The sequence below is a fragment of the Vipera ursinii genome, assembly GCF_947247035.1.
Source record: "Vipera ursinii genome assembly, chromosome: 4".
Taxonomy (NCBI): domain Eukaryota; kingdom Metazoa; phylum Chordata; class Lepidosauria; order Squamata; family Viperidae; genus Vipera; species Vipera ursinii.
In genome coordinates this window covers 90,074,195-90,100,331 of record NC_139514.1, presented here as the reverse complement: position 1 = coordinate 90,100,331, position 26,137 = coordinate 90,074,195, and the positions used below count along the sequence as shown (strand labels likewise).

The following is a 26,137-nucleotide window of genomic DNA, read 5'->3' as shown; positions in this document are numbered from 1 at the left end:
ACGAGTAACAGGCGCTCACTCTGCTACGCGGCACTCGGGATTCGACCCACCAAACTGCCGACCTGTAATAAAGAAAAAATAACTTGTAGTGATTGTGCAGCAGATTAGTAACAGTGGTGTAGGCTTTTAAATTCTGTTTGCAGATTAACTACCCTCAGTGATTTTTATTTGGTTGAAAAAAAAATAAACCAAATGTCACCTAGTGAAAACTTTTAATATGTAAAATATTATGCTTAGATTTGTCAATATTTATTAGTATCATAGATAACTGTATTGCAGTCTTATACCCTAAATTTTTTTACTGTTTCACTTCAGCAGAATTATCGATCTTTATTCTTGTCTGGCCATGTTGGTTTTGATAGTTTACCAGATCAATTGGTTAACAAATCTATCCACCAGGGATTTTGCTTCAACATTCTCAGCATTGGTAAGTAATTTAATTGTCAGAAGTGTAAATTAATTTGAACAGGTCTGTTGAAAAGTCTGAAGTAATGAAAATAACAAAGATATTAATGTTGACCTTCAGATACTGATTCAAAGGTGATATAACTCAGTTTATTTACCTTTTTACAGTAAATTTCTTAATTTGCTTAATTAAACATATTTAATTTCTTAAGTACTTTATATTCCTTAGCTGTTTTCATTCTTTAAGCTTCACAAATTATAAAATCTATTGATAGCTTAGTGCTTCTTTATGGTTGGCAGTAATTCCACATTGGTTTATTTTGATAGTAAAAAATAGTTTTTACAGCCTTTGTGTTTATTTAATGAAAATACTATTCCATTTTTCCTACAGAGCATTTCTAAATATTTTCCTAACTCTTTTCAGGAAATACTTATCAGGGTTAAAAGAACTTAGTAAATAATTTGCAAATAAAACCTTTAATAAATATTATTATTCTTTTTTTAAATTCAGAAGCTCATCTAAAGCAGAATAAGCTATAAGCCTAATTTTGATTAAAAGTATGCTATTATGAATTAAGCAGTGGAATTTAGTAATACAGATAGTCCTCAACTTATTTAACTGTCGACTGTTTAACAATGGTTCAAAGTTACGACTTGGAAAAAGTGACTTATAACTTGTAGTTGCACTTGCACTTATGACCGATGTATCACCGCCATGGTCACACAATTGCAAGTTGTGCACTTGACAACCTATTTACAACTGGTTGCAGCAACCTACAATCAAATAACCATGGTTTGCATCTTTTTTTTTGCCAATTTCTGACAAAACATGCCCACTGGGGAAGCTGAATTTGCTTAACAACTGCCATTAAAATTGGTCCATCCTGACTTATGACCACAATGATGTACAGTGAAAATTCTTGTCTCAATTATCATCATAAGTCGAGAACTACCTATACATGTGACTGATTAAAAATGGATATTTCAGCCCATATCAGTCATTTATGAGCTTGTTGTATTTTAGAGGATTGATGTGAGAGTAACAGAGAATACAGAAAGCCATGTAACTTAGTGTGTGAAGACAGTTGAATGACATGTAATGTTTTAAAATGATAGCATGTTAGACCATCTACTGAAAACTCAGCACTTTGGTTTCAGTTTCTTGGATATGGTTCCCATAGAGCAAAAGAGAAAAACTGAAATGAAATCAGGGATATGGAAGTGACAGGGGAAGGCAGAAGGAAATAAGACTTGATGAGAAGGAATAGTTCTTACAGGTTGCAGAGTGAAGCTAATGGGCACCTGAGGTCTTTTTGAGAAATGTTTTTGCATATTGTTCAGATGTTACTATAAAAATTACAGAAGGAAAGGCATTTCTAATTGTATCCATAATGAAGCTATAACAAAACTCACTGTACTACTTTTAAATGGTAGAAATAAAGTTTTTCTTTTTGTGTTTCAGTGACATTTATGAAAGTGAATTTGTGATATAACTGTACTTTTGAAATCTCTCTTTAATTGTAGGAGAGACAGGAATTGGAAAATCAACTTTGATTGATACCTTGTTCAATACCTCTTTTGATGATCATGTGTCAACACACTTTCAGCCAAATGTGAGGCTTAAAGCTCAGACTTATGAGCTTCAGGAAAGCAATGTCCGATTGAAGCTAACAATTGTAAATACAGTTGGATTTGGGGACCAGATAAACAAAGATGATAGGTCAGTATCTTTTAATTAAAATGAACTGCCTGCTGCTGATCTAGATTCTTGGCATTTATTTTATGTAATAGAACAAATATAACTGCGAATATCAATAAAGCATAACATCCTAATAAAGCCACTGGTAATCATTTCCAAATAGTTTGCGATAGTTGGAAACTTTGTTCTTTCTTAATGTTGAATAGGAGACATTTTGTTTTCCTCATTAGTTTATCAACAGAGTATTAGGATCAACATTATATTTGACTAACGGCTTGCATGTGACAACTTCATTTTTTTCATTGAGCAGCTGTAAGCTGCTCTAGATTTCCATCTGTTGTAAAATAACTTCAGAGAAAAACAAGATCTTCTAAACTTGCAAGTGAATGATTGTTTGGATTCTCATGTTATAGTCACAATTTGGACTGAGTGTGTGCACACACAAACACACACATACTCTTACATGCAAACTTTCTACTCATAGAACTCTTTGTGGGTCTACATTGAGACTTTGCCAGTTCACCCACTGCCTTGTATTGCCTCTCCCACAATATTTAATTGAGCCCTTCCTTATATCAGACTAACCCTTCATGAAAATTTCTACCAAGTCTGGCCCCCAATATCACAGCAATACCTTACTGGTTTGGCCCCTCATAGCTTCTATTTGCATGGATATCTCTACCAAATGTGACCTTAGATGATCAGGATACATGGTATCTCTGAGGGTGGGGGAATATTTTAGAAGGCCTGGGGCAGGTGGGCCTCGGCCTGCACTAGGCCTCCAAGGGCCTCCCACACCACAACCTTGACAATAAAGGTTGATTTGATTTGATTTGACTAAGGTACCCTATCTCTGCTTAATGACCCGCATGTTGCATCAGGGAAAGCAGTGGTTGAGGCCATTAAAATGAGTCCATCTTACTTCACAGTTATCATCACTTGCATCCGTAACAGGCAGACTCTATTAAGGTTGTATCTCGAGGACTACCTGCACATGAGATAACCTTGTTCTCTTAGTTTGCCTCAGTATCTTGTATCAATTTGTTGTTTGTGATTAGGTATTAGCTCTTTCTTCTTCGGTGTTCTGAATCAACTTAGTTATAATATTTCAAAGGAGGTGCAAGGCAAGAATGGTTCTCTATATTTTGACAGCACATTTTTTGCAGAACAAATTTATATTCAAGCCAAACAAGAATCAGTGATTCTGATATGACTTTATTCGTTGTTTATACCTCTGGTTAGTTTCTAAGAAATATTTGGCACAAAACAGAGTACTTGGATGGAATTTTAGTTACTAGAATTTTTGTGAATTTCAGCATTCCAGGAACCTCTCGGCACTGGTTAGTGTGATAAGTCATCCATCTCTCAAGTTTGAAACGTCCTTCAACCCTAATTCAAAGATTGCCCAGTTCTTGGTTTTTTCTTTCTGACCCTTACAACCCACAACCAATAAAAACTGGTGCTAAGTATGTTTTCCTCCTTCCTAGGTTTCTCTATACTAAGTAATAGTGTTTGGATTAGCATTCTTATGTCCTACCCTTCCATTGTAAACTGAGTGGAATAAGTTATGCAATTTGCATAATAGGACAATAACAGGAAGAATTAACACCCATTAGATTAAATTTGACTCTGCTGTAGGACTTCACAGTTTAGTTTGTTGTAAGTTAAAAAATTGATGTCATCTGCTTGGTTTTTTTCTAGCATACATAGGGAATGGTTCTCAGGAATGGTTTTATAACATAATGGAATGAGTTTTGCTGGAATATTAAATGAATCTGAAAGGAATGAAGACTGCTGAATTATATTTTAAAAGCTATTTTAGATGCATATTTGTTGCACTTGTTAGAAAACATTTTCTGTCCTTGGACAGAATTAGATTATATTTGCATGCATTTTTTTCTTCTGTTCAGTCATGTCTGATTCTCAGAGAGTGTTTTACAAGATCTTGAACTCTACAGATTGTTTCAAAAAGACAGTTGATATAGCTTACAATATTCCGAGTTATTAATATATAGTAAAGTTTTATAAAAGTAGAATTGAATTGTTAAAATTATTGTTATCCTCTCCAGTTTGTGCATGGATATTGGAATGGAATTTAACTTCTTGTTCTAAAACGGATTTTTTCTCCCTCTAGTTATCAGCCAATTGTTGATTATATCGATGCGCAATTTGAGGCCTACCTCCAGGAAGAGCTGAAAATTAAGCGTTCTTTATATAATTATCATGATACTCGTATCCATGTGTGCCTGTATTTCATTTCACCCACAGGGCATTCCCTTAAAACTCTTGATTTGTTAACAATGAAAAATCTTGACAGCAAGGTAAGATTTTAAAATCATATTTAGAAAAAAAGCAAAATACATGATCTTTTTAAATAACATAGGGGTAGTTGTCAATTTACAACCACAGTTGGGACCAGAACTCCTGTTGTTAGGTAATGCAGGTGTTAAATGAATCATACCCAATTTTATGAGCTTTTTGTCATGGTTGTTAAGCATATCACCATGGTCATTAAATTAATTTGGCTTCCTCCATTGACTTTGGTTGTTGGAAGTCCCTTGGGATGTTTGTAAATGGTGATCATGTGACCTCAGGATGCTGCAACCATCACAAATACATGCCAGGTACCAAGCACCTGAATTTTGATCATATGACCATGACAACACATAGGATCAGTGATAACTTTGAACAGTAGTAAAACAAGTGATGGTAAGTCGAAGACTATCTGTAATAGTGTTAGGTACTAACAACTAGAGCCACACAAGAGTTCAATTAGCTGTTTTATTGCTGAAGCCCATGTACAGTAATCTTCAGACTGACAGTTTGCACCTGAGTAAAATTAATGTTCAGTGGCACTCAAGAGGGGTCAGACTTTTCCACCATGCACCCACATAGGGACTCCAGACTAATTCCCCATTTAACTCTCCACCTGGCTCAGCCAATCTTTCTCCAACATAAATATTCAATGTAATATCTTAAAATGTAATGCATTTTTTATTGTTGTAGCATCAAAAATGGTTTTAGTAAAAAACAAACATTGACTTAGTTTGATGAGTAGGTCAATGTAACTGAGTAAGACAATTCAGTTATTTTGGGAAAAAATCGAGAATAAAGTTGTTTTGTTATGGAATAAGAAAAGGATGATCTTATCTACATTATACAACACATTGGTGTTTGTGGCAAAATCTAGTCAAATTTGTTCCCAGTGGTGTAAGTTACTTGCTAAATAAATTGGCAATCTAAGATTGCTATTAGGAAATGTAGGATGACTTTTTTCCTGTTTGGGAAAATAATTTAAAAATATCAAATTTATTTCTGGGGATTTATTTGGTCTATAGTGCCCATCAGAACACATACACTAATTAATACTGATGTCATGGCAGCTACTCAATATCAACTTCTGCTTAGATATTAGTATATTTGTGTAAGGATATTCTCTGTTTGCTCTAAACCACATCTAAATTTCAAATAAAAAAATAACCGTGTTTTGACATAAGGTATAAGCTGCCTCTAAAAGTAACCATGTGCACACCTGGATGCATTTTGATATACTGAATAGTAGTAGAAAACAAAATCAACCTTTAATCAGGCTGTGCAGGGAGAGGAAAGTGTATAAGAAATAAATGGGAACCATTGTTATCAAGTAGCTACGTTGCCATAACTAGAGGCGTGTTCTGAAATTATTCTAATTAAAAATCTTGTATGTAATTAGGATTGTTTTAAGGTAATGATGATGAAGGAAGATATGATCATAGTCTATTAATTCCAAAAATTAATCATGTTCAAGAGGGAGTGGGTCTATTTTGTTTTGAAACTGAGGTTAATACTGAAATTGAAAGAAAAGACATTCAAGCTGAATATTAAAAGGAATTTTTTGACAGTAAGAGCTCACTAACAGCTGATTGGTCTGCCTAATACAGTAACTCCCCTTTTTAAGTTGGATCTCAGTAGCTATCAAGGACAGGTTGGAGTAGATGACCATGAAGTCCCTTCCAATTAGTTTCTAGTTTCCTATGAAATGAATACCTGCCTGTATAATATTTCAAGTTTATATTGATTTCATATGGATCTATTTAAATATTACAGCTTTGGACTAGGGGCTTTTTATAAGTGTTTTCAGCAGTGAAATAATCTTTGTGCTGCCATTCTATTAAGTCAAATGTTGCATGCTATTTAAAGCAATTGCTCATCATCATTTTAAGACTAACATTAATAGAAGTACACCTCAGAGGGAATGAAAAAATGAGTTCTTTATATGTTTAAATACTAATTTGTACTGCTCCAGCTAGTTCTGTTTAAAGCAATTTTTTACAGTTGATCTTTATTATCATAAGTAACTGAACTGCATAAGCAACTTAATTTAAACTCTAGGTTAGTCATCTGAGCAAAGTTAATTCCTTATTAAATGACTGCTACTCATCAAATTAGTCCTGTCTGGATTCATCTTTTGTCTGTTTAATATGGACTAACTCTAACGAAGATGTCATGAAAATAGATAGCAAGACACCCACATCTGATAGTTGTGAATGAGTTGATAGGGAAATTGGGTATTTGACACAAGTCTCTTCAGCTGCAAAACATTTTTTTAATAATTCTTTTTATCAATATAATGTAAAAATAGTTTAATTTTAAGGCATTTGTTTATTTTTTGAAGATATTGTTCCGATTTGAGTCCAAAAACATTGTGTAGGAATCTGATTTTCTGCTAATCTAAATTGGCTGCAGAATGCTCATTGTTAGTGATCTATTCTATGGAGTGGTAAAATGGGGTGGAATGGGATCTGGATTTAGCACTTTAGGGATGGATTATTGGATTATTTCTTCCACTTCCACCTCCTTCCCATTTCTAGGCATCTTTTATATTTCCATCCATTCCTTGCACTGATGTAGTTCTCCTTACAGTTCTTACCAAACATAAGTAAAGAAACTATTAGGGCAGAGATAAGTTGTCATAAAAGACTGTTAATTAGCTGGAATGTCAGGTTTTAAAAATGATGAGGACAGATCTGGTTTTTAACTTGTAGCTGAGTCTGGATAAAACATCTACAAGCCTTGATACAGTCACTACAAAAGGATCATTTTACCCCAAAGCAGTAATACTCATCTCTTTAACAAAATGGCAAGAAGACATGAAAGCAACCTTTCTGCATTATTCATACACACATCAAAGGTTTCACTTGGGATTGCCAGTATTCATTCAGATGCTCTAAAATATTGTCTGTTCACAGATATTCAAGCTTGCTTAGCATTTAATTGAAGAAATCAAAAGAAACAAACACAGTTTGTTGGGATGCATGTAAATACTTTTTAAAAAATATGTTTTACATGAAATTAGTCCCAAAATAATGTTATCTTTCTCTTTGAAAATGTAGGAAATACCAATGCATTCTGATAACCGTAACTATTCCCTTTTCTTTCTTTAAAGGAAAAGTTCTTATATTATTTCTAATGAAATTGATCTCATATTTATTAAATAACTTTTATCTAGTCATATTAAAGCCTTCTGCGATATACCTGATCAATTTAATGATGGACCAAGGGCTAAATGGACTATACAGATGGGTGAAAATTGTTCAGGTTATTAAAGTATTATCTTGTATCACTAAAAAGACAATATATTGTGCAATCTAAAAAACAACTTACCCTGTTCAGTGATTGTAACTGATAAATCTAAAAAGTTCAAATGAAGTTTGCATGTTTCATAGCAGTCTGATTTCTTTAATAGGTGAACATTATTCCAGTTATAGCCAAAGCAGATACAATTTCTAAATCTGAACTGCAGAAGTTTAAGATCAAAATAATGAGTGAGCTGGTCAGTAATGGAGTTCAGATATACCAGTTTCCAACAGATGATGAGAGCATTGCTAAAATTAATGCTACCATGAATGTAAGTACATTGCCAAAGATATTACATTTAAACTAGAGACTCACTGTCTGCAATTACTGGCTTCGTTTTTGGATGGAGGGTAGCATTTTAATGGGAACTGCTGCCGTGTTTCTTCAAAAATTCTGGACTTTCATTTCTGGACTGTTCAATTATATTTTATGAGAAAGTATTCCACCATGTTTTTCTTCCATAGAACACAATGCTCATATATGAAATCTGAATTGTATTTGCATTAGCAGCACTTAGAAGAAAATTAGGGTTTAATTTGTTTTCAATATCTGTATTTGTGCATTCTGATATTTATGTCACTGTTCACCGCCCTGAGTCCTTAGGGAGAAGGGTGGTATACAAATCAAATAAATAAATAAATAAACATACATTTAAAATTCTTGCTAGAACCCATCTTTACATTCCAAATTTCAGTTTCTTTGAGTACTTATGCTGAAGAAAGTTCTTGAGTGACTACCTTAACTGCAAGCCTGAAATTACTATGGATATTTTCTTTTTTATATTTTATAAAATATAATTTATAAAATTAGATCCTTGCTTTTCACTAGTACTTTACGTGAATCTAGTGTTAGAAAATGAGGCAGATTTTAGTGACATTGCTTTGGCAGCCAGAGGATGAGATGCAAAACTGAGTATCGGCCTATGTGTTCTCTAGAAAGTCCCAAGTTCATAAACAAGGTTTCACATTCCACTCTTCTGATAGCTAAAAGAATTGCCAGATAAATATATCCCCTCCCCTGCCCCTGCTCTGAGGTTGTGGCAGATGTCAAACTTGAAACTCAGATGGCCACGTTTACACGAGGGTAGCCCTTCCCATTCAGGTTTTGGTTAACACATGCAACCCTCTCCATGATAAAATACATGTATAAATTAGTCAATATGCTAATGTTTTATTCTAGTTTCATCTGCACCATAATGTATTTTCTGTTTCTCAGGGACACTTGCCATTTGCTGTAGTGGGGAGTACAGAAGAGATAAAGATTGGTAACAAAGTTGTAAAGGCTCGCCAGTATCCTTGGGGCATTGTGCAAGGTAAACAAGAGTTTAGACTTTTATTAAATTTTTGATTAAAGGTCTGCTTTTAACTAAATAAGTGTACATTTTGCAACACTTTAAGGAACTTATTTCCTCTAATATTTTTTGACAGATTCCAGATTAGAGCCATTATTTTTTCATATTCTGGAGCCAGATATATTCCTTAGGTTTTATTAAGTAAATTTGTTGATTTTAGAACTGTTACAATACTATAAACCTACTTTTAAATAAAATCCTTATCTTGGCCACAATTCTCAGCATACCATTTTGAGAAGGATGAGGAGTAGTTCTTTTATAAGTATGATATATGAATCATAGAGGTTTTTATTAGACCCAGATTTAGATTTCCCACTCAGTCACTATATGATGTTCAACCTTCATTTTCTTTGTCTAACTTGCTACATATTAGGATAAAATGTAAACAAGCATAAAATGCACTATCTATAGTCTTATGGAGAAATAAATAATTAAAGATAATAATATCAATATATATGAAACCAGTTTTGGAAAACTGGGATAAGTGAGTTTTGATATCTTAAGATCTTTTTCTAAACAAATGTAAGATCAGGTTTTAGAAGTATCAAAATGAACTATATGGATAAGAACATGTGCCTGCCTCACTGATATGTTTTTTCAGTCTACAATTAACAGATTAATTTATGAGTTAGTAAATTACTTTTGATTAGCTCTCTTTATAAGGCATCATGAAAGAATGCTGCTTATTTAAGAACTTTATTTAAAATGATAGAAAGCCTTCATTTCAGTCTTGACTGTGGTTGACAATATGGACAAGTCCCTGCAGTTTTTCCTGGCAGAATTTTTGAAAGTAGCTTCCATTCCCCTCACAGTCTCCCAGCTTCTATCCAGTGCCTTCACCACTCTACCAAATGGACTATCCACTTTTAGATCTAAACTACTTATTTTTAACATCTGTTTAAATATGTGTTAGACATATATTGATCCACTCTATAGCTTTTAAAATATATATTTAAATATTAATGGGTTATTATTAGCCAAAGAAATAAGTAGGAGTATTATTTTTTGCCATAGGGCATTACAGAATTTAAAAAAAGAAGTACCATTTTCAAGAGCTGCTCATTTACATAAATTTTAAGAAAATTAAGAGTAGTACTGGATGCCACTTGCAGTTAAATAATTTCTCCATATTTTATCCCATTTCCATTCCACCTAAAAGTTTCTCCCTAAGAATTGAAATATCTGGCATAGGAGAGAGGTAAAAAAAATCAGGAAACAGTTGATTGGAGAAGGCTTGTAGATTGCCATCATTAGCTTTTTTTTCTTTCCAGTTGTGATGCTTACTCAGTTCAGTTCAAAGTTTATTTTGGTCAAAAACCACTATAGATCAAAACAATGAACAACAGTTTCAAAGTAAAATAGGAAGAGTGCTAAAAGGATGGTACAGAATATTGTTACCACTGTTTTTGCCAGTATAAACTTTGCCTGTAAAATTAAGAAATAGAATGTTATTTATTTAAAATTATCTTAGTTTATGTAAAACTAACTCCCAAAGCTAAAATTCTAAAACAGAAATTCCCTTCCTTAGTGGAGAACGAGAACCACTGTGATTTTGTGAAACTTCGGGAAATGTTGATTTGTACAAATATGGAAGATCTCAGGGAACAAACTCATATGCGCCATTATGAATTGTATCGGCGATGCAAACTGGAAGAAATGGGTTTCCGAGACACTGGTCCAGAAAACAAACCTGTTAGGTAAGTACATTAAAAATAATTACATATTTCAGTGATATAAGAATGTATTCACACTCTTTAGTCTTACAACTTCCTATTTTTAACAGTGGGGGGGGGAGGTGACTTTTCAAATTGTTAAACTGTCAGTAGAAATAAGCATTTAAAATAATTGTGTAACTAAAATCTGAAATTCTTTGTTGAAAAAATTTCTGACATCGCTTGGGCCACTACCTGTACCTCAATGGCTAGTTAGTCAGCATACAGGATATCTGGCAACTACAGATTCAGCATTTGCAGCAGAGCAAGTATTAGGAAGCATTTGTTTGGGAGTACTTCTTAGTCATTTGATGGATTTAAACAAAGCTGCAATTATTCTGAAGGATGCCCTATTTGGATTGTAAGAATAGTTAGTGCTTGTCTCACTTGCAGTGAGTATTGCTGCTTTCTGTGGTTCTGTAGGAGTATTGGCTTCCTCTAAACTGGAGATTAAACTGTAGGATTAATGACATCTTCTAGGTAAGAATGGCTTGAGGAATATTTTGTGAAAATGGGTTAGTCGTATTCTCATTTTAGGGAGGATATAACTAAAACATTTCATAATTTTGAAGCGATATTATTCATGTTTGTGTTATGTCATTTATGCATTCTTCCTTTTTGCATATATTTTTAAGGATTTTGATTACAATGGTGTAAACAAATACAAACTACTGCTTGATATGATAGAAAAATGTGGGTTAGACAGCATCACCACCACAAGGATTTGTAGCTGGCTGACCGGCCGTACTCATTGTGTGGTCCTCAATGGAAACGCATCTACATGGAGGGAAGTGTGTAGTGGGGTGCCCCAGGGCTCTGTTCTGGGCCCAGTGCTCTTCAACATCTTCATCAACGATTTGGACAAGGTGATAGAAGGGGAACTCATCAAATTTGCAGACGACACCAAGCTGGCAGGAATAGCCAACACACAGGAAGATAGGCTTAAGATACAGGAGGATCTGGACAGACTTGAACACTGGGTGCTATCTAATAAAATGAAATTCAATGGTAAAAAAAGTAAGGTTCTACATTTAGGCAAGAAAAACCAAACTATACAGGTATAGTATAGGTGGTACCTTGCTCAATAGCAGTAACTGTGAGAGGGATCTCGGAGTCCTAGTGGACAATCACTTAAATATGAGCCAGCAGTGTGCTGCAGCTGCCAAAAAAGCCAACACAGTGCTAGGCTGCATTAACAGAGGGATAGAATCAAGATCACGTGAAGTATTAATACCACTTTACAATGCCTTGGTAAGGTCACACTTGGAATACTGCATCCAGTTTTGGTCACCACAATGTAAAAAAGATGTTGAGACTAGAAAGAGTACCGAGAAGAGTAACAAAGATGATTAGGGGACTAGAGGCTAAAACATATAAGGAACGGTTGCTGGAATTGGGTATGTCTAGTTTAATGAAGAGAAGGACGAGGGGGGGCATGATAACAGTGTTCCAATATCTCAGGGGCGGCCACAAAGAGGAGGGAGTCAAGCTATTTTCCAAAGCATCTGAAGGCAGGACAAGAAGCAATGGATGGAAACTAATCAAGGAGAGAAGCAACCTAGAACTAAGGAGAAACTTTGTGACAGTTAGAACAATTAACCAGTGGAACAACCTGCCTCCAGAAACGGTGAATACTCCAACACTGGAAGTTTTAAAGAAAAGACTGGACAGCCATTTGTCTGAAATGGTATAGGGTTTCCAGCCTGAGCAGGCGGTTGGAGTAGAAGACCTCCAAGGTTCCTTCCAATTTTATTATTATTATTATTACAAACTAAGAGAAAGAAAAAAATACCCACAAAGAAGTGCAACAAAAAGAAAAAGAGAAAAAAAAGAATATGATAAACATTCCAGGGTTCCGTGACCATTGTAACTTTGACCGGTTGTAAAATACCAGTCGTTAAGCAAGGACTAACTATATTCCCCTTTCACTGTTTTTCTGCTACTAATACCTAAAAGAGAAGCTATTCTGCTAATAGCCTTCAGAATCTGAACAAGCTGAAGCAGTTACTGAACAGACTGGAAATCTCTGGTATTAATTTTAGCAGTCTGGAATTTTCCCATTGCTGGTGATGTGTGTATCTGAAATCAAGATAGACCTTTTCAAGATATTATAGTACTAAAATAAAATCTCAGTTATTGTTAGACAATCCAGTACAAAATAATTTCTTAATTACCGGTAGATGTTTTATGAATTATTGAACTATCAGACTGATAAAATTACCAAAATATTGCTGAGAGTCAGAATCTAGTCACTAAACTCCAATACCTGGCCATTGCTTCTGCCATTGTTTTTCTTCTGGCTACTTAGTTCGCAATGATGGTAGCAACCAGTTTCCTCCAATGGTCCCAGGTAAGGCATGCTAAGCACATTGATTGTGCTTAGATTGTAAGCTGCCCTGAGTCTTCGGAGAAGGGCGGGATATAAATGGGATTAAAAAATAATAAAATAAAAAAAATGCTGATAGAGCAGTTCACTCCTAGCCATCATTTCCAGGCTTGAGGCTTTCCTTGCAGTAACTCACAATCACGTGCTATAACTAAGTACAGGTAGTCCTTGACTTACAAAAGTTCATTTAATGACTGTTCAAAGTTATAACAGCACTGAAAAAAGTGACCTATGGCCATTTTTCAGACTTAGACTGTTGCAACATCCCTGTGGTTCATGTGATCAAAATTCAGATGCTTGGCAACTAACTCATATTTATGACAGTTGCAGTGTCCCAGGGTCATGTGATCACCTTTTGCGACTTTCTGACAAGCAATGTCAATGGGGAAGCCAGATTCACTTAACAGTTGTGTTACTAACTCAAAAACTACAGTGATTCACTTAATAACTTTGGCAAGAAAGGTCATAACGTGGGACAAAATTCACTTAAGTGTCTCACTTAGCAATATAAATTTTGGGCTCAATTGTGGTTGTAAGTTGAGGACTGACTGTACAGGTAGAAGATAAAGATAGCAATTACTGTAGTAGCAGACTCACTCTATCAGGTAGTCCATCACTTCTTCACTTTTGCTGTCCATTGACTTCCAATCTATAACTCACCCTTCACCATCACTGATCATTCATTTTAGCTAGTCATCACTGTTGTACCACGATTTTAATTTTTCTAACTTCTTCAAGCTATATCCAGTCCCAGTTTATACATTCATTTCCCCTTTCCAACTCTTAACAAGCAACTATCCCCTAAAATAAAATCTGATGTGATCCTTATTCATATGCATATTCATTGCACGTTTGTTGATTTAAAGCAAGAATATGATAAACTCTGTAATGTTTGCATAAATAGGCAATTAAAGTTTGTTGAATGTGATAAGAGTAGCATATGACAGGAATAAAGCATGTGTGAGAATAAATGGAATTCTTACTCAGATGGTCCAGCGCTGAGCAAGGGGTAAGAAATGGATATATGACTTCCCTTTGGTTGTTTAATGCTTTTATGGATCAATGTAAAATGACAGTAGAGGTGTTGAATGTAAATGTATATGCACTTTTGTATGCAGATAATGCTGTGTTATTGGCTGAGAATATGAATTATTTGCAGGGAACATAGAAAGATTATATGATCTAGTGAGAAAATGGCCTGAAAATTAATTCATCAAAAGGCTAAGGTAGTTGTGTTTGACAAGGGAAATGGAGTGAATGATTGCAAATTATACTTGAATAGTGAGCAAGTAGACATATTAGTTGATAGAATGTTTTGTAAAAATGAGAAGAAAAGAGTAATTCTTAGATGTGTAGATACTACTAGGTGCTATGGGAGTCTTTTGCTAAGCATAAATTAATTTAAATAAATGTAAGCATAAGTTAGGTTAGTAACATTTCCTTGACTTTTATCTCTTGCCTGTTATTACTTGTTGCTTAGTATTTCCTACCCTTTCTGTGCTTATGTGGGGAAAAAAGGGAATAGTGTAATGGGCTTGTATGTCATATATAGAACAGAAGTTCTATAAATATGTTGGAAAAAAATAATCAAAACCAGCCCTGTGGACTGCATTTTTGTAATGTGTAATAATCACATATATTTAATGCATGTAAGTTGCTTGACGCCTTCAGTTTCCACCGAAGGAGAAATATAAGTATTGCTTTCCATTAATACCACAGGTGTACTGAAAAACAGCCTACACATTTTTTCCTGAATAGCCCTCAAAGTAAATAGGGTTTATGTGCAGAAGTATTTCTAGGTAGGGAAGGCATTGTGAATTTTTTTCCAGCCTCGTAATAAAAACTGACTGGCAGGGAGGGGGCTGAGAATGCAGCAGTTGGCAGCATTCTGAGCTGCTGCCCTTAGGGGTGCATTCGGGTAGGTTTTCCTGGTTTTTTCCCCTCCTTCCTGTCCTTAGTGATCCCTGTGATCTTTCTTTCTTTCTTTCTTTCTTTCTTTCTTTCTTTCTTTCTTTCTTTCTTTCTTTCTTTCTTTCTTTCTTTCTTACTCATCTCTTGTTGTACAAAATTTGCCTAGGTTCTGTTCACTGGTAAAAGAATTATCCTGCTGATGGGCAAAGAGAGATCCAAGCCCCTGTATAGAATTATTTTTTTTAATCCCATTTATATCCCGCCCTTCTCTGAAGACTCAGGGCGGCTTACAATCTAAGAAGCACAAATCAATGTGCTTAGCAATAGCCTTCATTCTATGTATATGCCTGCTTATTAGGGCTTTCGGGCCCCCCCATGCGGCATTTTTTACAAAAGTCAGCTTATTGCCCCCAACAGTCTGGGTCCTCATTTTACCTACCTCGGAAGGATGGAAGGCTGAGTCAACCTTGAGCCTGGTGGGACTCGAACCTGCACTAATTGCAGGCAGCTGGTGTTGCTTAAGGAGGCATTAGCCCACTGCTCCACCAAGGCTCTATTTTTTAGGTAGCTATGGAGCCTTTTTGTATTTACTTTTTAATGCTTGCAAGATGTTAAGTATCAGTGTGATGAGTACTATAAAGTAGTGTCCAGTTTGAAATTTACATATCCAACTCCAGTACTTAATGGAGGGTTCCTTTTTAGTTCAGCCCTCTTCAAATTTATGAGGGCAATTGGGAAATAAACCTCCATTTGGTTATCAATGACAGACACTCGCAGATACACATTATACATATTAGAAAACTACAACATTACATTACTTTTTGACATAATTGTGGTACTTGTCATAACATCTTACAAGGTTTGAAATTCCTTGTAAGGAATCGACACCAAATCTGGGCTCTGATGGGGGGTGATCAAAAACATGCCAACACAACTGCTTCAAAAGTACTTGGGTGTGTCGGGCAGTGTGCGGGCGAGATTATTTTGAACCAACACCACACAGGAAGTGGTGCCATAGAAAATCCCGCCAAATATGAAGATGCCAAAGGAGTACTGCTAGTGAAGTTCATGGAGCTTGGTTTGACCATCAGTTCAGAACTCTACTGTGAAATGTTACGAAAACTCAGACGAGCCATCCATAACAAGCATCAGGGTGTGGTGTTGGTTCATGATAATGCTCACCCGCTAGACGCACCCAAAATCTTTTGAAGCAGTTCCTCTGGGATGTTTTTGATCACCCCTCCCCCCAATAGCCCAGATTTGGCACCGAGCGACTACTACTAAGGAATTTCAAACCTTGTAAGAAGTTAAGACAAGTACCGCAATTATGTCAAAAAGTAATGTAATCTTGTAGTTTTCTAATGTGTATAATAAAAGTTCTGAATCTGCGAGTGTCTGTCATTGATAACCAAATGGAGGTTTATTTCCCAATTGCCCTCGTGTTTAGACCATCCTATAATCTCTACAAATGCAGGTACCAGGTTTTTTTCTCCCAGGATAATAAATAATCCATGAAACCTTTCAGAGTGCCACAAAGCTCTTTGGTTTTTTGATGAGTAGATTAAAATAGCTACAAACTATATTGGTTGGGTCTTTATTAATATATTTTGTTAAGTGTTAAACAGAAACTTAAATATTATAAAAGCGAGTTATATTTTTGTAGGAAAATTGAATTAATTTAACTTTTGGAAAAATGCTACAGCTTTTATGGCACCAAATGCTCAATATTCTTTTGTAAAAATAATGTAAATTAGATTACAGTCTCACATCCACTCTCTTGAAACAATTTTCTTTAAACTCAGTAAAGCTAACTTTTGAATAAACTTGTATAGGGTTTGAAAAGGTTATTTGGACAATAACATGCCTTGATGAACCTGTATACCTTTCTTTTTAGGGTACCAGATAGCAAGAAGACCAGTTATAGAGAAAGGTATATTGTTTTGTAGTATAGAATGATTAAAACATGGTTTTAGATATATTGCTGTTTTAATATATTGCTGGTTTTTTTATATTTATAGAAAGTGATAGCACAATCTTACATGAACTGATAATGCCTTATAGCTATATTGATTCTAAGCTTTATAATGAATTAACTTACATTCAAAAAACTCAGCGCCCTTTAAATATAACACAGAAACCATAATGTAATAGTGGATCAATAAGTTCCCAATTCAAAAGACTGAATAGTAAGTGAAGAGAAACACTTTCTTCTGCCCAAGAACCCAGAAAGCTAGTTGTTTTTTCAACACCAAGATCTATACTGGATTGACAAATAGAGTGTGTTAACGAAAGAAAATTTCCTTTGTTCTTAAATATCCATTTTTTTCTGTCTTCTTAATATTCAGTAAAGATTTCCAAGATGCTTGCTGCCATAAGATTTAAGCTCCTGTACTGAAATAAAACATAGTTGGTGAGGATAAAACGTTAACAGTGGAGAAATGGACAGTTAGATTATCCTCTGAAAAAGAATTGTTTTAACAGACTTTAGGAAGTTTATACTATGTTGTCCCTAAATTGATGTGATCATTTATTTATTGGATATAATTGAAAAGAAGCTATCCTTCCAGGTTATCCAGATACATATTGGTACTTCCACACTACAGCTAATAAGACTTTTTTTCAACAATGGTATTACTTTGGTTTTATTTTACCTCCATTTTAGGTACATTTGCAACTTTGAATTCAGAAAACTTTCTCTAGAAGTTTAAACAGCCTTTTTTTCCAAATTAAACCTTCCAGAGCATAACATTAACCCACCCACTCTGTAACCTCTAATCAAATTCCCTATGAAGAAGGCCAAATTGTTTTTGACATTCTTTTAGAAAGGCCAGAAATGAGTGCAGGTCTACCAACAGCTTGTTTAATTTATATAACCTTTCATGCAAGATGTATGAATAGTAAAGAAATGAGATATGATTCTATAATCCAGCATACAAGGAGGAATGGAAAAAGGTTGTCAGATATAGTCACTACACTTTCAATAAGAATGCTGCCCAGTGAAGTAAAAAACCTGCAGTTAAACTGTGTTCATATCTCAACTGAATTAGTCATGCTGTAAATGAAACCTTTGAAATTTAATGATGAAAACAGCACCTTTGCTCTTTAATAGATTCCAAGGGTGGAAAGTTAGGAGAAACCCCAGATGCTGCTGTTATACATTAGAGAAAATTATATTTTATTTAAAATATAAAGATCTTTTAAAGATCTTGTAATAGGTGTGACTACTTCAGGCCACTAATCTGATTTATTTAGTAAAATTATGGCATAGAAACCACTTTTCAAATAACTTACTTTTGCTTGCCTACTTTGCAACATCTTTATTGAAACATGACTTTATTGAACGAGCATCTAAGAGGCCATCACAATGGCAATATATCAGAAAGAAAGCATGTTTTTAACAGTCATTCAGGAAATTTAGAAATATTTTTAAAATTAAGAAGAAATTCTTAATAGGCAAATAAAGAAGAGAAGAATAAACCAGACAATAAAAAGAAAATGAATACACAAAGGAATCTTTTTAGAGTTTTTACATGAAACTATAATTTTGACAAATATATTAATCAGCTAATGTAGTCAGATATGTTGGATGATCTTTAGATGTCTATATTTTAAATAGAATTTCCTGTAATGTGTATTATATGCTATTACATATTACTACATCAAGTAAATTTCCTGGCTAAAAGTTCCAAACCCCTTTTGGAATTTCAAATATTTTTAAAAGCTTTCGCTAAATTAATCTCACTATTTTAGCAGAGTTAAATTTCATTTCACTCCATAGGCCATATGTCCTTGATTTAGGATCAAGGCTTAAGAATGCCCTAAGCATATTCAAATCATGCAAATAATTCTTAATCATACTGTTGCTGCCTATCTCTTCCTAACAGATTTCTTATTGCATCCTATTTGTACAAGACAATTTTTTATTGTGGAAATATATTCTGTCACATATATTTCACATACAACAAATATAGTGTTGCATTTGAACTTGTATATGTGTGAATATGTCTGTAACCTATTATTTTCTACTTCAAAATGAAACTGAGGCAATAGATTATTGAATATGTAATTACAATATGCCTTGTTAGTATTAATTATCAAATATGTATAGGGTAATTTCTTCTTTGAGTCACCTGATATCTTCATAATGATTCCACCTGGTGACTCTTGCGACTTTCTCGGCTACTACACTAAAAGAATTTGCCATTGCTTTCCTCCAGGATTTTTTTAAAAAGTATTCACCACTCTAAGATACAGCTATAGTATTTTATGGTGGTGGTGTCTTATCCATATAGCAAGCAGGTTAAACACTGCTTAATTTGTTGAGATCAACCAAAGTCAGCTAGATGTTGCCAGTTGACCTCCATGTCATATATGTATGCCTACTACTAATCAATAATGTTATTTGACCCATAGAATCATTTACTACATTCTATATTACAGTTGTATTCTTGTAACAGTATTTTTATAAGAGGATGTATAGAATAACAACAATACTTTGAATTTTTCCTGGGAAGTGAGTGAAGTAGTTTTACAACTGAAGATGAATATTCCCAATGATTATCTCATTATTATATTTGCAGAATTCACATAGTCTGCTTCTCCCTGATACTCTTTGCTCTGCCTTTAACAACTATCTTCAAATACTCAGGGCAGAAAAAGCAATACATAACCAATCAAAATAAATAAGCATGTTTTATGCAAAAATAACTTCAAACTGAAAACTGAATTACACATGGTTTTGCATTTTTTGTTTTGAAAAATGGAATGTCCTTGATGTAAGCAATTCTGTATTTGTTTCCAATCTGTCAGATGCACAGCTGCTGAAATCTGTTTGTGTTCTTTGGTTGCTTTTGTGACTGATCCTTTTCCTCTGGAAGAAAATGTTTTGGATTTCTACAACTAGAATATTCTGATCATGGAGGCCTATTTTTAATGTAAAATAAGTATTTATTCCACATTTTTGGGATCTCCAAGAAAGCATTAAATTCCTGCAAGAAGGAACCTTTTCAGAGGTGCTCTGATATTTTTTGTTGAGCACAATTCCGAAATGTTTAAGCGTTGTTGCCTGTCACTAAATGATGAAAGCTATTTACATTTTATGACTCTCAGTCTACAGGAGACATATGAAGCTAAAAGACATGAATTTCTTGGAGAATTAGAACGGAAACAAGAAGAAATGAGACAAATGTTTGTGCAAAGAGTCAAAGAGAAAGAAGCACTGCTAAAAGAAGCAGAGCGAGAAGTAAGTATATTTTTACGCTGCTTAGATGAGCGTGAGTGGTTGTAGAAACTTGGAATAGATTTAATCAGGTTCTCAAATTTTGGGGTGCCTAAAACAGTCTAAATGAAACTATCAGATCATGTTTTGTCAGTGATGCCACTGTACCTGGACAACCTGGATGCTGACTTGTACTTGCCGAATGGGGACATAACCTGGCAGAGATCCAGCTGTGCACATGGAATCTAGATAAGCACACCCACAGCTGGATCACTGTCAGAATTCTTCCCTATTGAGACTGTTCTTGAACAGGGGCTCTTGCCTAATCTCATCTTTCCTTATCCAAGGCAATTCTTCCTCTTGGGGGTGGGCAGGACCTTGGATCCTGTGCGCCTGCTCCAGACATCTTGAGCATTTTGAGTTCCCACTGGTACTGTAGGAGTTGTTGTTGTGAGTACAAAAGTTGCTAAATAGAGAGCTTCAGCAAATGAAACCCATTCGGACAGCAGCTCAAAGCAGATAGTAGATCAGCTCCTGACATTCTCTCCTCTCCCACCCCACCCTGAGAATTCCTTATACACACAGATATGGTCATAACAATCTTATTTGCCTACAAATAGGCAAGGGATACTCCAATGTGATTCACTGAACTCCTATTTGATTAATTACATATGGCCATTGACCACTGAGCTTTGATAGGCAATTGAAAAAAAAAATTCTACTTAAATGCTTCTGAGTCTAGATTAATAAATTCCTACCTCGAATTGTAGTGATCAGACTTAGTGGCAGCATTCTGTGCTGTTTGATTAGGAATCTCAAAGGTTAGGGATACCATTCTTACTAATCTTTGTAACCTCTTGGTCTCTAAATGGCCAAAATATAAATAAATATATTTTAAAGTTTCTGATCCTTCTAGAGATTACTGTTCCTTTCAATGGATTAAGAAGAAGTATATTTAGCTCATTTATAATAACACTATTCCAATTCAGACAATTTAAATGGAACAAAGGTCTTAAAATTCACAATTCTTGACTTGGGGTAAGAAAAAATTATATATTGATAAATGCGTGCCAGATAGAATAGTGTCCCCAGCCTTTATCACAACAACCTCCCCTTCCCCAATAATATACTGCTCAAAAAAATAAAAGGAACAGAAAATAAGACATCCTACTATTAAATACAGTACATTGTATTGTTTAAGGGTTCCCTTTATTTTTTTGAGCAGTATACTAACTGGTAGGTAGACATTTCCCCTCTTACCCTCATAAATTTCCTCTCCAGGGTCTAATAAACTGTTTTCTCCTATTTGTTAAAAAAAACAATCAATTTTGTGACAGTTTTGTAGTTCTTGCAGGGCAATGAACATGTTCAGTTAACATTAGTTGGAGGCTGGAGGCATCTAAGAAATGTGCAATGATTGCTGTGCATGGAATTATTTTTCTGAATATGTAGAAAGCATTACTTTATCTCTGTGTGACCTGGTTTTCTCACTGCTTGGCAAAGGAGAAAAAAAATGCAACACTAGTGTATATTTGATACAAATTCATCTTCAGTTTTCAACACATTAAAAAGAGACATTTGATATCCTCAAAAGTTGCTCAACTTGATTGTAATTTGTTAAATAGAAGTCAGTTTTTGCATTCTGAACTGTAAGCTAATTAAAGCAACATCTGTATTCAGAGTATTTTAAATCACACATGAAATAATTATCTTAAAAATCTCCTAGTTTACGATGTGATTGTTGAGCATAGACTTAAGATGAGGCTAAGCACTTCTGGTAAAAAACGATGCTTTTATGTTTTATTTCAGCTTCAAATGAAGTTTGAACATTTGAAGCGACTACATCAGGAAGAGAGAATGAAAGTGGAAGAAAAAAGAAAGCTTCTGGAAGATGAAATTATTGCATTCAACAAGAGGAAAGCTGCCTCAGATATATTGCAAGGGAGGCCTCTGCCTCCTACACCTACAGCTGGTTTTAAAAAAGATAAAGATCGTAAAAAGTAAGTAGCCCATTTTGAAAGATTGGAGGAAGGGGAAACTGTTAAGGGACAACATCTTAAGCAACATAAATCACTCAGAGATTCCAATGGTAAAAATGATGATTTTAAATTTTATAGGAGAAAAAAATTGATTAGGAACCTAGATGAAAATGCTTGTTTTTCTTTTTTTTCCTTAAGGGATCCAGGTTTTCGGCTTGAGCTCCTATGCTTTGATGTCAGAGATCAGGAAGTAGATGACGTAGATGACGAGAAAACAAGAGAGAAGTTAGAAAGGGACAGATACCATCACAGGGAATACCAGCAATAGCCTTTGGCTGTAATCCGCAAAGTTTTCAGTGGTTAGGGCCTGATAGTAAGTCACAGAAACAGAACCATGTGTTGAATATTTTTAATGCTTAGAGGAAGCTGTTTACCCAGACCTAAAATTATTGGTACAACTCACATCAGGAGTTATAGTTCCTTGCTATGATTCAAAATATTAGTAGAATTTTTAAAATCCTAAAGGTTTATTGTGAAATGCAATGCAACAACTGTAGTAGTATTCAGAAAGGTTTATTGTGAAATGCAATGCAGCAACCATGGTGGTATTCAAAATCTCAACTGCACATTGAACAGTATTCATTATTTTTAGTCCTACAATTCTGCCTTAAACCGAGGGTAGAACAATCCAGAGTGAAACTGCAGGAAGTGAGAGAACCAAGACATCCAGGACAGAAAAGTAAAGATGTTTTTTTAAAAAAAACCTCTTCCAGTTTATTTTTCATTATAGTTTTTTTTAACTTTTTAAGTATACTATCATAAGAGGAAAATGTTTTCCAACACTAGTCCTTAGGTGACATGGAGGAGAAATCAAATTAGAACCTTTCTGAAATTACAGGTAGTTCTCAATTTACAACCATGCATTTAGTGACTGTTTAGAATTACAACAGCACTGAAAAAAGTGACTTATGACTGGTTTTTAACAACGTTTGCAGCATCCTTATGATTACATGATCAGAATTTGGGCACTTGGCAATTGGCATGTATTTGTAACAGTTGCACTGTCCTGGGGTCATGTGATCACCATGTGTAACTTTCCCAGCTGGCTTCTAACAAACAAAATCAATGGGGAATCCAGGTTTGCTTAACAACTGCATGATTCCCTTAACAACTGCAGTGATTATGGCAAAAAGGTTACAAAATGGGGCAAAACTCAACAACTGTCCTAACAACATAAATTTGTGGTCATAAGTCAAAGACCTCCTGTATTACTTCTTGGGCAACTAAACTGGTCATTCTGTCAAAAGAAATCAGATTAATTTAACATGACTTGGTCATCCTGGTTCCTTCTAAATGTTCACAAACTGACTTCTTAATAATCTGCTTCAGAGATTTGCTTTATATTGAGATCAAGTTGATTGTTCTCTCCTCATTTTTGAACATGGAAATAACTTTCCCTTCTTCATTTCTAAATCTGTCTTTCATGATTCAAAGATCACAGAAGGGGCTCCAAGATGATATCTGCAACTCCTTCAGAGCTATTTTATGTCATGCTTCTGCTCCTGGAGACCTCAATTTTCACACCCAGATGTTTCATAACTTATCTCTTTTCTTACCTCGGGTTGACCCTGCCTCCCTTAGTTAGCTGTTCTGGTTAGGTATGTGCAAACATAGTTCCTACTACGGGAAAAAATAGAAGTAAAATAGGAATTGAGAAGCTCTATTCTATTTCCATCTCACCATGTTCAAGCTGTGGACCTCCTCTTTTACTCCTCTTAGATAGCTTTAAGATACATTTTTTAGTGTTGTAAAACTAACAAATCTTTCTTTTGTTTCAGCCCCGGTTTTATGTGAATTGGAGAAGAAATTCTTCACAAATCTGAGAGGAAGAAAGATGGATTGTTACCTCCTTTCTTTTTCTTAATGTGTGTTCATTTGAAAACTGACCGCTGCAACTGTATTAAAATATATAATCAGTTCTGCATTCTGTACTATAAGTTGCTGTCACATTAAGAATTCACTCAAATGGACTTATTTTTTTTCAGTAGCTTGCACTTAAACTATGTACTTTTGCCAGCAGAAATGCACATCAGCCTTCTGTACCAAAGATCACCATGCTATGAACTATGACGTGCTTTGGATCTGAAGGCAAATGACGGCTTCAGAGTGCATTGGGGCATAAATCTAGCACAGGTCTGCAACTTGCTTTGCTGCCACTGCTCATTGAGGGAGGAGAACAGCTGCTCAGTTGCAAGGAGAGCGTTAAGGAAAGCAGAGAAATGCCACATTCATGGGCCTGAAGCCTCAGAAGCTCCTTTTGCCTTAGAATCTAAAGCACGCCAAAGCCCTGATATAAACAACTTTCATTTAAGTTACGAATACTGTAGTATAATAGTATTCATTGACTACACATTATAATTTTTAAAGAATTTGTGCCTTAAGTATATAGCCTTTAAAGTGCCTTTTATTGAACTGTATAAAATATGTAAACCAATATATTTTAAAATGTGCACTTTGTAATTTTGTAATGATGACAAGCTTTAGAGTTAAAGTGGATCATGGTTGCCTTTACCATTGCAGTATTCACGCAAGCACAGACATTACTTGAAATACTGAAAATTAACTTGGTTGCAAGGGTGTCTTCTTTTTAAGCCACCTTTTCTCATCTACGCTCAATTATACAATATGAAGGTTGGGAACAGTCATTTTGAAAATTAGGCCTGATTTTAATAAAAATCTTGACAACTTCATATTCATTTAAACATGTCTTGTGTTCCTTGACACAAAGCCTTCCATCAATTTTAATTCTTATAATTTAACATTTAACTAGGTGCACAAGTGGTAGAAGAAGAAGAAAATAAAAGTCAAGCTCTGTTTTTTTTCTTGAAATGAGCTTGAATAGGGTTGAATCCCGTGCTTGCTTACTTGGACAAAAGTTTTATTCTTCAAAGAAGCAATAACTTAATTTTGAAATTATCCATTACTTAGGCAACCAGTAGTTCTGGTGCTTCCTGTTTACTAATAAATATAGCAGTTGCTTATGTAATCCTCATAGATTTCTGCTAATTATTTTATAAAACACATGTAATTTGACAAATAAAGTTATTTGGTTAAACAATTAGTATTCCACAGTGCAACAGTGCTTGAATTTATTGGATAATAGAACTGTTCTACCTAGTCTCACTGTTCTGCAAACAACCAATCAGACACTGGGGCCATCATCTTTAGCACTACAAAGATGATATAAATGTATTCATAGGCACTGGAGAAAATATCAGTGGGATGGCAAAATTGTCAACACCTATCTAAAATCCTGTTTGGGTAGATTATTCCATAAGAAATAAGATCAGTGCTAATATTAGTTTCCAGGATTTTTTCCCCCAAGTATGTGTTCTCTTATAGAATGTTTTCTTTTGAAAGCAGGAACTAAATCCGGGAAGTGGGGGTAGGGCTCATCTGGTGCTCATGCTTCCTGAGGCCTATGATAGCTTTTCACAAAGATACTAACAGATTCTTAGCTCTACTCATATTCTGTGGTATAAATCCTACATACGAGTTCTGTTGCCATTCATATTGGCTTGATTCCGGCAGCTAAGCCTATGCATCAACCTCCATTTTGCTCTAATTGTGACCAACCACTAGGGGTCTCAATTGAAGATACACCACATGAATGTTGTGATAAGCAGGTCCCTCCATACGTATCAGGGAACTTGCTAACCTTTTCAACAGTTTTACAAAATTAGTGCATTCAGACAAGCATTTTGACACTGGCACTCATATAAGCTAGCATTAATGACATGACTGGTTCACTTACTGGGTCTGAAACGAGTAGTTTCAGAGTTGTGATGATTTCCTTTGTA

General features: G+C 34.8%; 1 protein-coding gene across 5 annotated transcripts in view; it reads left to right on the top strand.

The window, feature by feature from the left end:
- SEPTIN10 (septin 10) overlaps positions 1–25,788 on the top strand; it is a 40,011-nt gene extending 14,223 nt beyond the window's left edge. For 2 of the 5 annotated variants that reach the window (XM_083362234.1, XM_083362236.1), the window contains exons 3-12: positions 316–427; positions 1,930–2,125; positions 4,239–4,425; positions 7,830–7,991; positions 8,936–9,032; positions 10,600–10,768; positions 20,190–20,322; positions 22,108–22,298; positions 22,476–22,650; positions 24,116–25,788. In XM_083362234.1, coding sequence (XP_083218360.1) covers positions 316–427; positions 1,930–2,125; positions 4,239–4,425; positions 7,830–7,991; positions 8,936–9,032; positions 10,600–10,768; positions 20,190–20,322; positions 22,108–22,298; positions 22,476–22,605 — 1,377 coding nt within the window. In that variant the 3' untranslated portion in view covers positions 22,606–22,650; positions 24,116–25,788. Of the gene's footprint in view, positions 1–315; positions 428–1,929; positions 2,126–3,420; positions 3,571–4,238; positions 4,426–7,829; positions 7,992–8,935; positions 9,033–10,599; positions 10,769–20,189; positions 20,323–22,107; positions 22,299–22,475; positions 22,651–24,115 lie in introns of those variants that run through there. The other 3 variants (XM_083362238.1, XM_083362235.1, XM_083362237.1) reach the window with 3 other exon arrangements.
- The last annotated feature ends 349 nt before the right edge of the window (positions 25,789–26,137 follow it).